Source organism: Myotis nattereri (assembly GCF_964212035.1).
Source record: "Myotis nattereri genome assembly, chromosome: 10".
Taxonomy (NCBI): Eukaryota; Metazoa; Chordata; class Mammalia; order Chiroptera; family Vespertilionidae; genus Myotis; species Myotis nattereri.
The window spans coordinates 60,328,319-60,340,941 of NC_138085.1; the positions used below are offsets into that span (position 1 = coordinate 60,328,319).

General features: G+C 40.6%; 1 protein-coding gene across 1 annotated transcript in view; it reads left to right on the forward strand.

Moving 5' to 3' along the window:
- The window catches only part of SRBD1 (S1 RNA binding domain 1), a 156,148-nt gene extending 144,335 nt beyond the window's left edge, over nucleotides 1-11,813 (forward strand). Inside the window, exons 20-21 of the mRNA XM_081100554.1 lie at nucleotides 7,571-7,755; nucleotides 10,964-11,813. Of these exons, the coding sequence (XP_080956680.1) occupies nucleotides 7,571-7,755; nucleotides 10,964-11,253 (475 nt within the window). The 3' untranslated portion in view covers nucleotides 11,254-11,813. The remainder of the gene's footprint in view (nucleotides 1-7,570; nucleotides 7,756-10,963) is intronic.
- The last annotated feature ends 810 nt before the right edge of the window (nucleotides 11,814-12,623 follow it).

Below are 12,623 nucleotides of genomic sequence, written 5' to 3' on the forward strand. Positions count from 1 at the left end.
GTAATGATGCCTTCTCATTTTTATATACTTGACTCATTTAAATGTATATGTATATACATTTGGGTTTTTTAAATGATAATTTTAATTGTTATAATCATAATTTTAATTAAGTTATAATCACACAGTATATCATACCTGGTTCTGAAATAGGAAAAGCTGCATCAAAATCAGTGCTACTTATTCTCTGTGATATCGGTTATTTCATTGGTCTTAGATATTTTCTTTGATGGAACTATACAAGCAATGTCTTCAACTATATTTCTAAAGAGAGCATCCTAAATCTTTTAACTGACTTTTTATTTTTACAAATTTAATTTTTCTGGTCTAAATTGCTAAAATAGAATAGTTTTCTAAGGATATGTTCTCTTACATACAACTAATGTAACATGCATCAATTATCCAGTTTCTGTGCATGCACACCAGACCTTTCAAAAAGAAGGAATAGTAAATTCTTCCGAAGTTAGAAGCAGGTAACAGTCTGGTACTTATAAACTGAGTCTTTTGGAAGACAAACTGCATTCCTTAGGCTAATCCTTTTCAGCTCCTCCCGTCTTGTTGTTGTTGTTTTTATTCTTAGATGCAGGAGGTGCCCCCAAAGTCTCCAAATGCTGCCAAGCCAGTGGCGCTGAAAATGCCCCGCTGCAGCCCAGATAGCTGCATGCCGTTTGAAACTGTACTCTCAGATCAGAATCTGTGAGGGCTTGGGAAACAGCCGCACTGCCCTTTCTGAAAGGGTTACTTATTTTTTTTTTTTTTAATTCATCTGCAATAAGTTTTCAAAAGCCAGTCAGCTGTAAGTTCTTGTGAAAAATGACTTGCTGTAACTTTCTGTGGTTGATTAAGTGCTAAGAAAAGCAATTTAAATATTATCCTCACTTACCTACCAGCTTCTACAGCACAGTAGGTGTTCTGGGGCCTCTCTATGAATGCACTCTACTTGAATTCACCATTACTCATGAATTTTGCACCAGCAAAGGTTTTTAAGGATTCTGGCCCAGTCCAGGGTCTCAGTTTAACAAAGAGGTTAGAAGTTTGAAACAATTCATTGATGATGATTACAGTGCAATTCACGTTGCTGCCCCTTTGATTTGACTGCTGAGAGGTGGGTAAAGCCAGGGCTGCCTTTTATCTAATTGTGTGCTGCTACCTGCTAACCTGTATCAATTCTCCTGCAGATGCTACAAAAGAAATAGCAGGTTTTTCTCCTTTGCCATGTTGGAATTTATAGTCAGTCTTTAATATTAAGTGCAGCAGATTTAAAAATATATAGTATCTGTGGTTTTTAGTGTAACAAACTATCACTGCATTTTCAGTTGCGTTCCAGCGCTTACTCTACAGTCACAGTTAGGAAGGGGAGGTTTTCTCCTAGAACAGGGGTGGGCAACCTTTGTGTGAGTGCGTGCCAAAACCAGCAAAATCTCTGACTCAAAATTCTTCTGCGTGCTAACCCTAACTTTTTGAGAACATGTTATGCCTACTTGATATCTCTTAAGGTGTACATGTGTGAAGAACCTTGAAGAAATAATAAAATTCATTCGAGTGACAAAACCACAGTATATGATGATGAAAAAATACATTTATTTTTTAATGTACACATGTACACTGATAGTCCGAAAGAAAACTTTATGACTCCGTTTGATATTATCAGTGGGACTTTTGCTGCTGCATCACTGATGATGAGATTTTACATCAGGTTTATATTTCGTGACTTTCAGAGATATGCACGAGCTACTACTTTCATCCATCAGGCTACTCCTATTACGAGACTTAACAAAATTCATCACTGAGGACAAAGATTCACAAGCGTATGTGGATGAAACCAAAACACTGGTCGGATCTAGGAAGGCAGGGAGAGTTAAGGCAAAGACATAGAAATTGCTCTTCCCCTCTCGCGTCAATCCATGTCTATGGTCTTTAAGATAACTTGTTATGTAAAATTATTTATTTATCTAAGACGCACCTACACGGAATTTATCTGAAAAATAAAAAAGTCAATATTAAGAAAAAAATTGTAAATGGAAGATTATAAGAGAGGGTTTCGCGTGCCAGCAAAAGTTACTGGCGTGCTATGTTTGGCACGCATGCCAGGGGTTGCCCACCCCTGTCCTAGAATAAGCTTTCTTTTTACATCATTGAATGTCTACCTGTATTACATATCATGACCTGCTTTATCTGTACCTTTTTATTTCTAAAATGACTGTGCTCTTGGAATTTAACGTTTTGTTTATTGATGTAATGACTTAAAAGCTGAGTAAAACTAATGGATAAAAATAAACAAGCAACAAAAATCTCTCTTAAAAGTGTTAAGAGTGGCTAGACAGCTAGAAGCCTTTGCCCTTGCAGCATGTTCTTTGTGGAGTTATAAATCCTGTGAGTTTGGCCTACACATATGGGCTAATATTAGGCCGGTTTTAAAGTGATGGTGTTGCATCACCGCGGTTCTTCTGTGCTCTGTGGGGTATCACGTTGCTTTAATGTAATGAGCCAAGCCCTGGGCTCCTGAGCTTTTCTTCTCCATGCTGGAAATGATTACATAAAACTGAATGGCTATATCTGAACTCCTGTGAGTCTTGAGAATTTCTTATTCTTCAGGAAAAAAACCTTACAAAGACTTTTATTCTTTGAGTGCATTTGTAACAAGTTTCTGTTGAAAATGTCAGTGATTTTAGGTTCTCTGGCATTCTGTTTGAAAACAGGCATGCTCTCTGCGGCAAGCTCTGTATTTTAACTTTGTGCAGATGTATGTGAAAAGAACATGATGTGCTCATTTGTTGCACTTATGCTACTTTCTTACTTTAAGTAAGATGGGTGAAATTACATATTAAATAAAAACAGCAGCGCAGACAGCGCTCCTTAGCAAACTGAAATGCCTTCCAGGGACAGTGGAGAAAATGAGACTCTGACTTTCATAACTCACTGAATTGTGAAAGATTGTCTACTGAAATGCATTTATATAACAACTTCTTTGTGGGATTTATCAATATTAACAGTCTAATGTTTAAAACTAGTCTGCCATTAAGTTGTGCCGGTGAAATGTTACCAAAAGTATTGTATTTTATAGCTTAACCAAATATTGCCATTTAATTTTTGACATAACTGCAGTTATAAACAGATACACATGGATTTGTATGGCATGAAACTCCATTTAGTGAAAATAGCTGTGTGTCCTTAGGAAAATTATTTAACCTCCCTGAACCTCAGTTGTCCTTTTCTGTATGACATGTCTGTCTTTTAGGATTATTGTCAGGATTAAATAAGAACATCTACCAAGCACTAACATAATGCTTCACGCATAGTTATCAGTACATGTCCATTTACATTCTGTGTCCAAGCGTCATAAAGCACATTGTATTTTTATTTGGTACTTCTGAGCCAGAAAGGACTTTGTACTGAGTATTACATACTCAGTTCTAAATGAAACTTTGTATCGGATATTCCTGATCACACTCAGTTCTAGGGTGAAAATTCAGAATATGTAGAATAAATTTTTTTAGGATATTTAAAGAACACATGTTTGAGTGACTACTGAGCATAAAACATCGTTTTCTGTCATTCACGGTCAGACGTATTTGCAATCCAATAAGGTAGAGGTCATTCTGAATGCTATTCCCAGTTCATTCTGTAGTTCTTCTCCCTTGTGTTTGCTATGTTCCTTTCACTGCAGTCCTGTTGTAACTTTAAAAAGTTTTCACACGCCGAAACCGGTTTGGCTCAGTGGATAGAGCGTCGGCCTGCGGACTGAGGGGTCCCAGGTTTGATTCCGGTCAAGGGCATGTACCTGGGCTGCGGGCACATCCCCAGTGGGAGATGTGCAGGGGGCGGCTGATCGATGTTTCTCTCCCATTGATGTTTCTAACTCTCTATCTCTCTCCCTTCCTCTCTGTAAAAAATCAATAAAATATATTTAAAAAAAAAAAAGTTTTCACAATTAAAAAGCATTTGACTTTGTTCCATAGGCATTTAAAAATAGGTCTGATCAATACAAAGCATTAGCTAGGAGCACAATTTGGTCGTTTTTTTAATTGATTTCGTTACCAGTGCCCTCGGGCTTAGTGTGTGAGAATGAAATATGCATTCAGGTTAAAGAGACCAACCTTCTTTGTACATCTGCAACCACTATAAACGGAATTCTTTCAATGGCAGTGACTTTGGTAGACATTAGTTACACACAACAACTTTAAGCCTCCCAAGCCAGTATTTCTGTTTTGGGAAGTTTCTGCCGTTTAGTTACTTGTACTAATAATAAGATGCTATTCAAGGTTATAGATTTACTGCTCATGAATATACTTTTTTGGCACTTTAACAGTTGATTGTAGGCCAGCGTCTTGGGGATTTGAAAGATGTTCTGGTAAATACCAGGGAAGCCTGCTCAGCAGGGCATGTATTATTTAGAAAGTTGAGCAAGGAAGTTGGCTGTGGGCAGAGGTTGTCATGTATCATCTGCCCCATCAGTCAAAGCTCCAGCAGCTGTTCCCTGTCACCAGGGCCCATATGTGCTACTGCCCATCCATCAGCACCAACAGACACTGGTTGCCTCTCTGGTGGGCTGGGGAAGCCATGGACACACAAATAGTGGGTAGCTCACTGGCCACCAATTTGGATGGAAGCTCATTTCTGAAAAAGGAGACCAGGCACCGACTCCTTGGTCTTTCATTAGGTCATTAACCAAAATACATTGTCAAGAGAATTAATTAGATTTTAGAGAATCTGTTTTTGACCAAAAATATGGCTTTCAAAATGTAGGAGGGTTGCACATTTGAACCCAAAGAGGCACATTAGTGAAATGAGAGATGAGAGAGTTTACTCCAGCAGATATAAGATTACCAGTACCAGATTATCACCAAAGAGGCCTTTCTGGTTGAACACAACTATGCAAAAAAGACTGGAAATCACAAATATTCCTTTTGCAACAACCTGCAAAATGGCATAGGACCCAATTCTGATCATAGACAAGCCTCCAACATTTTCCTATTTCCCATCTTGTATTCCAGAGACATCCTAAGAGGAAAGGATTTGACGGCATTAGTATCACTGTCTGATTACTGTGTTGACATTTTTAAAGTGCCATTAATCATAGGAAATGAAACTTAATGATGTAGAACAGCGATTTTCAACCGGTGTGCCACAAGAGGCACACTGGTGCGCCACAAGAATTTTTAAGACATGCAATACCTGACTATTTAGTCAGCAGCACTGACCTCTTTTCCCTTAGATTGTCAAATGAAAAAATAACAATAGCCAACATAATAGCTGGCTGGTGTGAATGAATCAAAGTTATTCCTATTTTTTTTTTTGGTCAGATCAGCAAAAAATAGAATATATTTTTTGGTGTGTTGTAGAATTTTAGTAATTTGTTTAGGTGCTCTTTTGAGATGAAAAGGTTGAAAATCACCAATGTAAAAAAATACCCAGCCAAAGAATATCAAGAAAGTGAGCTACAGCTCAATATTCAGATGAAATTTAAGTGAAATGCAGCTTAACTCTTTATTATCTTTTTGTCTTAACTTATTATTGAACTCCAAAAGCTAAGTAATTGATAGGTCGCTATTCAAGCAAGAGAATGGCAAACATAGTAAAGGGAAATTGAGAAAGGCAGATACTTTTATTTTGTAAATATTGCAGCTATCTAATCTAATAAAAAGAGAAACATGCAAATTGACCATAACTTGGCTACGCACCAAGCCACACCCACCAGCCAATCAGAGCGACTATATGCAAATTAACCCAACCAAGATGGCGGCCGGCAGCCATGGAGCTGGAGCAAGCAGGAGGCTTGGTTGCCCCAGCGATGGAGGAAGCCAAGCTTCCCGCCTGCCCTGGCCGGCTGTGGCCTCTCCTGCCTCCTCAGCAGCGCTGAGGATGTCTGACTGCAGCTTAGGCCTGGTCCCCGCTGGCAAGTGGACATCCCCCGCGGGCTCCTGGGCTGACAGAGGGATGTCTGATTGCCAGCTTAGGCCCGATACCCCGGGGAGCGGGCCTAAGCCAGCAGGTGGACATCCCCCGAGGGGTCCCAGACTGTGAGAGGGCACAGGCCAGGCTGAGGGACCCCCTCGAGTGCACAAATTTTTGTGCACCGGGCCTCTAGCCCTATATAATGAGGTAATATGCAAATTAACCCTCACACCCTCACAAGGTGGCTGCCTACAACCAGGCTGGCAGGGGGGTTAATGAACAACCAAATGATTGAACAAGTAGGCTGCGTGGGGCGACCAGGCCAACAGGGGTGTTAATGAGGGACGACCAGATGACTGAACAGAAGGCTGCATGGGGCGGCCAGGCCAGTGGGGAGGGCAGTCAGAGGTGACCAGGCCTGCAAGGGAGGGCAGTTGGGGGCAACTGGGCCGGCACGCAGAGGCAGTGAGGGGCATTCGGGCCGGCGGGGGGGGTGGGGGAGTGGACACTTGGGAGCAACCAGGCAGGCAGGCAGGTGAGTGATTAGGAGCCAGCGGTCCAGGATTGGGAGAGGGATGTCCGACTGCCGGTTTAGGCATGATCCCTGGGATTAAACCTAAACCGTCAGTCGGACATGCCCTAAGGGGTCCTGGATTGGAGAGGGTGCAGGCTGGGCTGAGGGGATGCCCCTCCCCGCCCACTGCAGTGCACGAATTTTGTGCACTGCTCCTCTAGTATAATTATAAAGCTTATAAAGATAATGTTCATCTTAAGCCTATATAATTGCAGTCTGTCTTTTCATTGCTTCCATTTTTCTCTGTTGATGCTGAATATACTTAGTGTACTGATTTTATTTTATTTATTTATTTTTAAATAGATTTTATTGATTTTTTACAGAGAGGAAGGGAGAGGGATAGAGAGTTAGAAACATCGATGAGAGAGAAACATCAACCAGCTGCTTCCCACATACCTCCTACTGGTGATGTGCCCGCAACCAAGGTACATGCCCTTGACCGGAATCGAACCTGGGACCCTTCAGTCCGTAGACCGACGCTCTATCCACTGAGCCAAACCAGTTAGGGCTAGTGGACTGATTTTAATTAATTCATGTGAGGCTTGCCTGTTGATGGCATTTGAGAATTACTAAGCTGGTGGTATGCTTGCACAGGTAACACAAGTACAAAGCAATGGTATGGCACCTGACTAGAGTAATGCATTTGTCAAAAGCTGGCAGTGCTTGTTGGGGGATTTTGATGGATTTTTATATCATCAATTCATTGTTGATATAAAATAATTTAAATTCAAATAAGTTTTCTTAACTGAAATTTTAGGAATCATGAGGTAAGTATAGGTATCCTTATTCAGCAAACACATATGACACTAAACTCTAAAGAACATTACACTGTAAAATGTTTCTGACCTGGAGATGCTTCGTTGGAAAATAGTACAAGAACCTAAATCCATCCTTTCCCTTCCCTTTCCTTTCTTTCTGTTTTTTTTTTTTTTTTCCAAGCCAGATCATGTATTATATCATGGACACATAGTAGGTTTTCAATAAAGACTGATAGATTATTATATGGATCTGAGATGACTGAATTTTAGGATGGCCTGTATAAGGAAATTGGAAAATAAGTAATATTATTAATAAGTGTTGGTCTCCCCCCCCCCCCCCTTGCAGGTTTTTATCCTTCATTGGAGGAACACTGTGTGAAATTGGGAAGCCTGAAATGCAACAAAAAATAAAGTCATTCCTTGAAAAGGAAGGAATAGAGAAACTTGCAGAAAGATTACAAACAACAGTGCCCTCTTTACAGATCATCATAGATGGTCTCAGCCAGCCTGAAAGCTTTGACTTTCGAACAGGTAAGCAGTTGAACTTGCACAGTAGCGCCTTTCATTTGCATAGCTCACGGTAGGCCCTGTGGCCCTCACAACAGTCCTGTGCCATAGGCAGAACAGATGTTCTCCTCCCATTCTACTCATGAGAAAGCTAAGGCATGGCCTTCCTTCAGAGTCACTTCCGTTAGGTAGTAGCCAGAGCCAGAGCTAGCAGCTGGGTCTCCAGATTCCTCGTTCCCTGCGTCCTGTTTACATGCATCATACATGAGCTGCTGTGTGCGTGGAGGCTCACAGTTTTCATCTTCCTTTCCTAAACGGTTTTTATCTCATAGGAACCAGAAGTCCAAAGTAAGGCATTCAGTTCACAAACTAAAAAGTGAATCTTCCTAAATTACAGCCTTCCAAGTTCCTGGATTCTGTGTCAATGAACACACTGAACAAATAAGATACTATCTCTCTGTTGATTTTTCCTTCTAATTAAAAGTGCTCTCAGCTTTCAGCACAGGTAGATGGTGACGGAAGTATGACAGCCAGAGTTGTTGAGAGCAGTGACCCGGTGAGAAAGAATTAAGGTATCAATTTCCCAAGGAAATTTGAGTAGGAAGCCCTGAGATCTGAATGAATCTGCACTTGTCTCATAACCAGTTTTATGGTGCCATGTTGAGGGCTTGGCTCTTTTCATTCTTTGTTAGGCTGCGTTGGGGTGATGGGACATGCTTCTTTGAAAAAGTTTAAGGGAATTTAAAAACACCACCAGCAAGCTCATTATAATTTTACCTCAACTTTTCAGTAAGCTTGAAATTAATTTTTTTTAAGTTGGAGAAAAGTAAAATAAAACATAGAGTAAGATCTGTGCCCAAAATGTAGGAGCCGACACGCCTGAGCAGTCCATCCAAAGCGTCGTTTAGCAGGAATACGAAGTAGTGCAGTGGTTCTCCAACAGGCGGGACCGGAGGGTGGTGTGCCTAGGTTGGCAGATGTTTTACTGTCCATCTTTGTTTTTCTGTCTCGGGGTTGATGCCTCTGTTATTGTGGTTACACGGTAGGCTCAGGGCAAAGATCAACTCTTAAATTACATAGTTCAGTTAAATAGCCAGCAGCCAAGTAGAGATCCTCACCTGGTGATGCCCGTAGTTGAGCCGAAACCCGATGCATGTAGGCTTATCAGTTACTGCAGTTTTTGTCATTATGTCAAGTGAAATTTCAAATAAATCTCATCTCGATTTTCTCCAGAGGATTTCTCTTCTTTTATTTATTTATTTATTTATTTATTTTTTAATATATTTTATTGATTTCCTACAGAGAAGAAGGGAGAGGGATAGAGAGTTAGAAACATCGATGAGAGAGAACATCGATCAGCTGCCTCCTGCACACTCCCTACTGGGTATGTGTCTGCAACCAAGGTACGTGCCCTTGACCGGAATCGAACCTGGGACCTTTGAGTCCGCAGGCCGACGCTCTATCCATTGAGCCAAACCGGTTAGGGCGGATTTCTCTTCTTGATGCACCATTCTTTTCTGATACTCATCCTGTCTTCTGTGTTCTCAGTGACACAGTTTTATGACATTAGCACTCTGGTTGCTAGTCAGTTTCCATAATTGGGTTCATCCTAAGCAGCCTTGTGACAGGACTGAATATATGTACCTTGCCAATCAAAGTGTTAAAGATTGCTGGTACATGGTGGATTTTCTGATTTCTCAGTGGCCCAGGCTATCTTCAGGAGCATATCAGGTAGTTCCTGACTGCTTTTCCATGCAAAATTAAACCAAGCAGCTGATCAGGAACCCCTGGGGAATCTGTACCAGCTGGACCTCTATGAGAAAAAAAAGGGGGGAAAGACTTTTCAAGCATAAAAACAATCCCTATGGGGCCTCGGAAAACATCTTGCCTCTGACCCTGATCCATGACTTAGTTTCACTTTGCTTGGACACAGTCAATGCCCAGCATAATATATTTATTACATTAGAGTAGGTTTCTGCTTTGGCATCAAGTGAAATTCTACAGAATCAGTTCCAGTGTTAGCATATTCCTACTTTTATGAGATTTGAGGTTTAAAGAAGGCTTTTGTTTTACAGGAAGAAGGTGAGTTTGTAAAAAAAATCTTGATTTCAATGTGGTTGGGCTGGGGAAGGGGAACAGAGAGGTGACCAGTTGTTAATACAAATGTAAAGGATCGCTTCAACAAGTAATCAGGATAAAGCCAGCAGCTGTGGAGGAAAAGGAAATGGAATGGGTGGAGGGAAAATGAGGTCTCAGTGAAAGGAGATCCAAGCACAGAATGTGTTCTTTGTTACTAGAATCAACATTCAGTAATCCTAGGAAAGGGGGCCAAGAAGAGCATGGATAAATGGAATCCAGAGATAATCCAAGCGCCCCACTTAAACTGTTGGTTCTAACCTTCTCCCTTATAAAACCTTTGTTATTGTTTTGTTCTAATGAGAGCCATACTGATTCCTTGCATGTTTTATGCCCACCTTTTGGGGGATAGTATTATTAGTGAACAGAAGGTTGTACACCGCGGTGAGCAAGAAAAGAGGGCTGGGAGGACCTTGAACAGAGACCTACACGTCTTCACCTTCGTGTCCCTAGCACCCAGCAGTGCCTGGCAAGGAGATAATAATAGGAGTTAATAAATGTTTGATGAATTAATCCATAAATTTTGATTGGATAAGTACATTCAAAATGAATAGATACTGATTCCTGAGCTCCAGATTTCTTGGGGAGAAGTGAGACAAAAGAACATTTGAATTTCATCTATATTTGACCAAATGTTGGTGTACTTTTTACCACCTTTAAAAAGTGTGAGGATTCAGGCAGTGGGTAAAATCTCCCAACCTTCAGTCTCCAAGGGTCTGACTTTCTCGGTGTGTGTGATTCAGCCTTGTGTGTTCATTGGGCACAATTATTTTCTAATCACCTCATAAAGAGGAAATTAAGAGTCAGTCCTTAAGTGGAGTGCCAGTGTTCACATGTTAACGAGATAGAGTTTGAGGAAAGTGTTTGAGTAAATTTTCTTGACTTATTTCTACTGTGTGAATGCTGTTCCTCCAACTAGGATGCATTTTCTCCGAAGGCAGGCCAGAGTCCAGCTCCTTTTGTGTCACCCCTGATTGCTTAATACTGGTCTGGGCACATAAGTGAGATGTAGTAAATGCTTACTCATTTGTGTTGTGTCTAGGAAGTGCAGAACCTTCTTATTAAACTAGATGTCTTTGTTCCCCTTTCCTTGCAGATTTCAGTCAACCGGATTTCAAGAGAAGCATAGTCTGCTTGCAAGATCTGCAGGTTGGGACAATTCTTACAGGCAAAGTTGAGAATGCCACTTTGTTTGGCATTTTTGTGGATATAGGAGTGGGGATAACAGGGTTGATTCCCATACGAAATGTAACAGAAGCAAAGCTTTCTAAAACAAAGAGGAGAAGGAGTCTTGGATTGGGCCCTGGAGAAAGGGTGGAAGTCCAAGTACTCAACATTGACGTCCCCCGATCTCGGATCACTCTGGACCTCATCCGGGTGTTGTGAGTGTCCCACTGAAGGCCAACCACTTTATTTCTTCATTTCTACTGATTGGCAATAACAAGTCAGAATGTTTCTGACTTCTAAATAGCAGAAGTCACTTAATATAAGAAGTATTTTCCAAACACTTTCCTAATTTTTCTTTCTGAATACATAGAAAACCAATAGTTTGATTTCTTTTCACCTTAAAGAAAACAATAGGTGTCCATATGTGGCTTTATATAGTAATGATTTTCTGACCAAAATTTTATTTTTTGTAATTCACCTTTGACTCCTTTTGCATTTTGTATAAGAGATATTTCACTTCCAGTTGCCAACTTGCCTTGCTGGACTTGTATGGAATTGTCTTTTTTATTTGAATTATGCATTTTTAACTCACTTTATATAGATTTTTAAAAATCAGACTTTTGGGATTTGATTTGTGATTTTTTTTTTCTTGCCAAGCAAACTGAAAACATATCAGTAAAAAATATGTGTGTGTGTCTGTAACCACCAAGTGTATGGCTCAGAACATTTCTCAGAAGAACATATGGATTAGTGACTTCAATAAAATTTTGCGTCAGTGACCTGGTTTTTGCAATGTTGTTTCAGTGAGTGACCAGGAGTCATTTTGATTACAGAAGGTGTGGCACACACTTTTACAAATTTCATGTAAACCAACTGTGCTTTGGGGGAAGAGGGAAGCCTTTGGGGATTTGAAGAATGACTCTCTGTTTGACTTAGCATAGAAGGGTACAGTCTCTCTAAAGCATTAGGATTAAGCTTCAGATTGGGAAAGAAATGGCCTTCCTGAAGATTGAATATAGACCATGTGTGAAAGGAAAGAAAGGCTAGTATATAGATAAAGCAGGTGACTCTGCATTTTTACTCAGGGGAGATGGGAAGTATTGGCGTGCCCATTCGGGGTAGAAATGACGTAAATGGAGCCCACGCTGGATTGTGTCGGGCATTCAGGGTGCTGTGGTTGGTTTGCCTTATGGAGTCACTTGCACGGCTAAATGGGTTGCTGGTTTTCTCCCTGTGTAAGCAGTAGAGGATGGTCACTAAAGACAGTGATGGATCCTGCTCTTTTGCCTGAAACAGCCCTGGTAAACACTTACAGTCCTGGCATAATTTTTAATAGTGCCTCTTTTTATTTGCGAAGTGCCCCATTTTGGATAATAAGTCATATGACCACCTTAGTAAATCCCTTACAAAGTGGTAAATCGGGCTATGTTTATTGATGATTCTGCCTGAAAAGTCTCTTTTTGGATTGCTTCTGTTTTTCTCATTGAAATATAAAGGAGACTAAAGATGGAGGGGGCAGGGAAAGTTGGAGGTTTGAGAAGAAAGGGAAAGATAAGAAAAGGATAAGAGAGTGAAAAGCCTATGGAAAT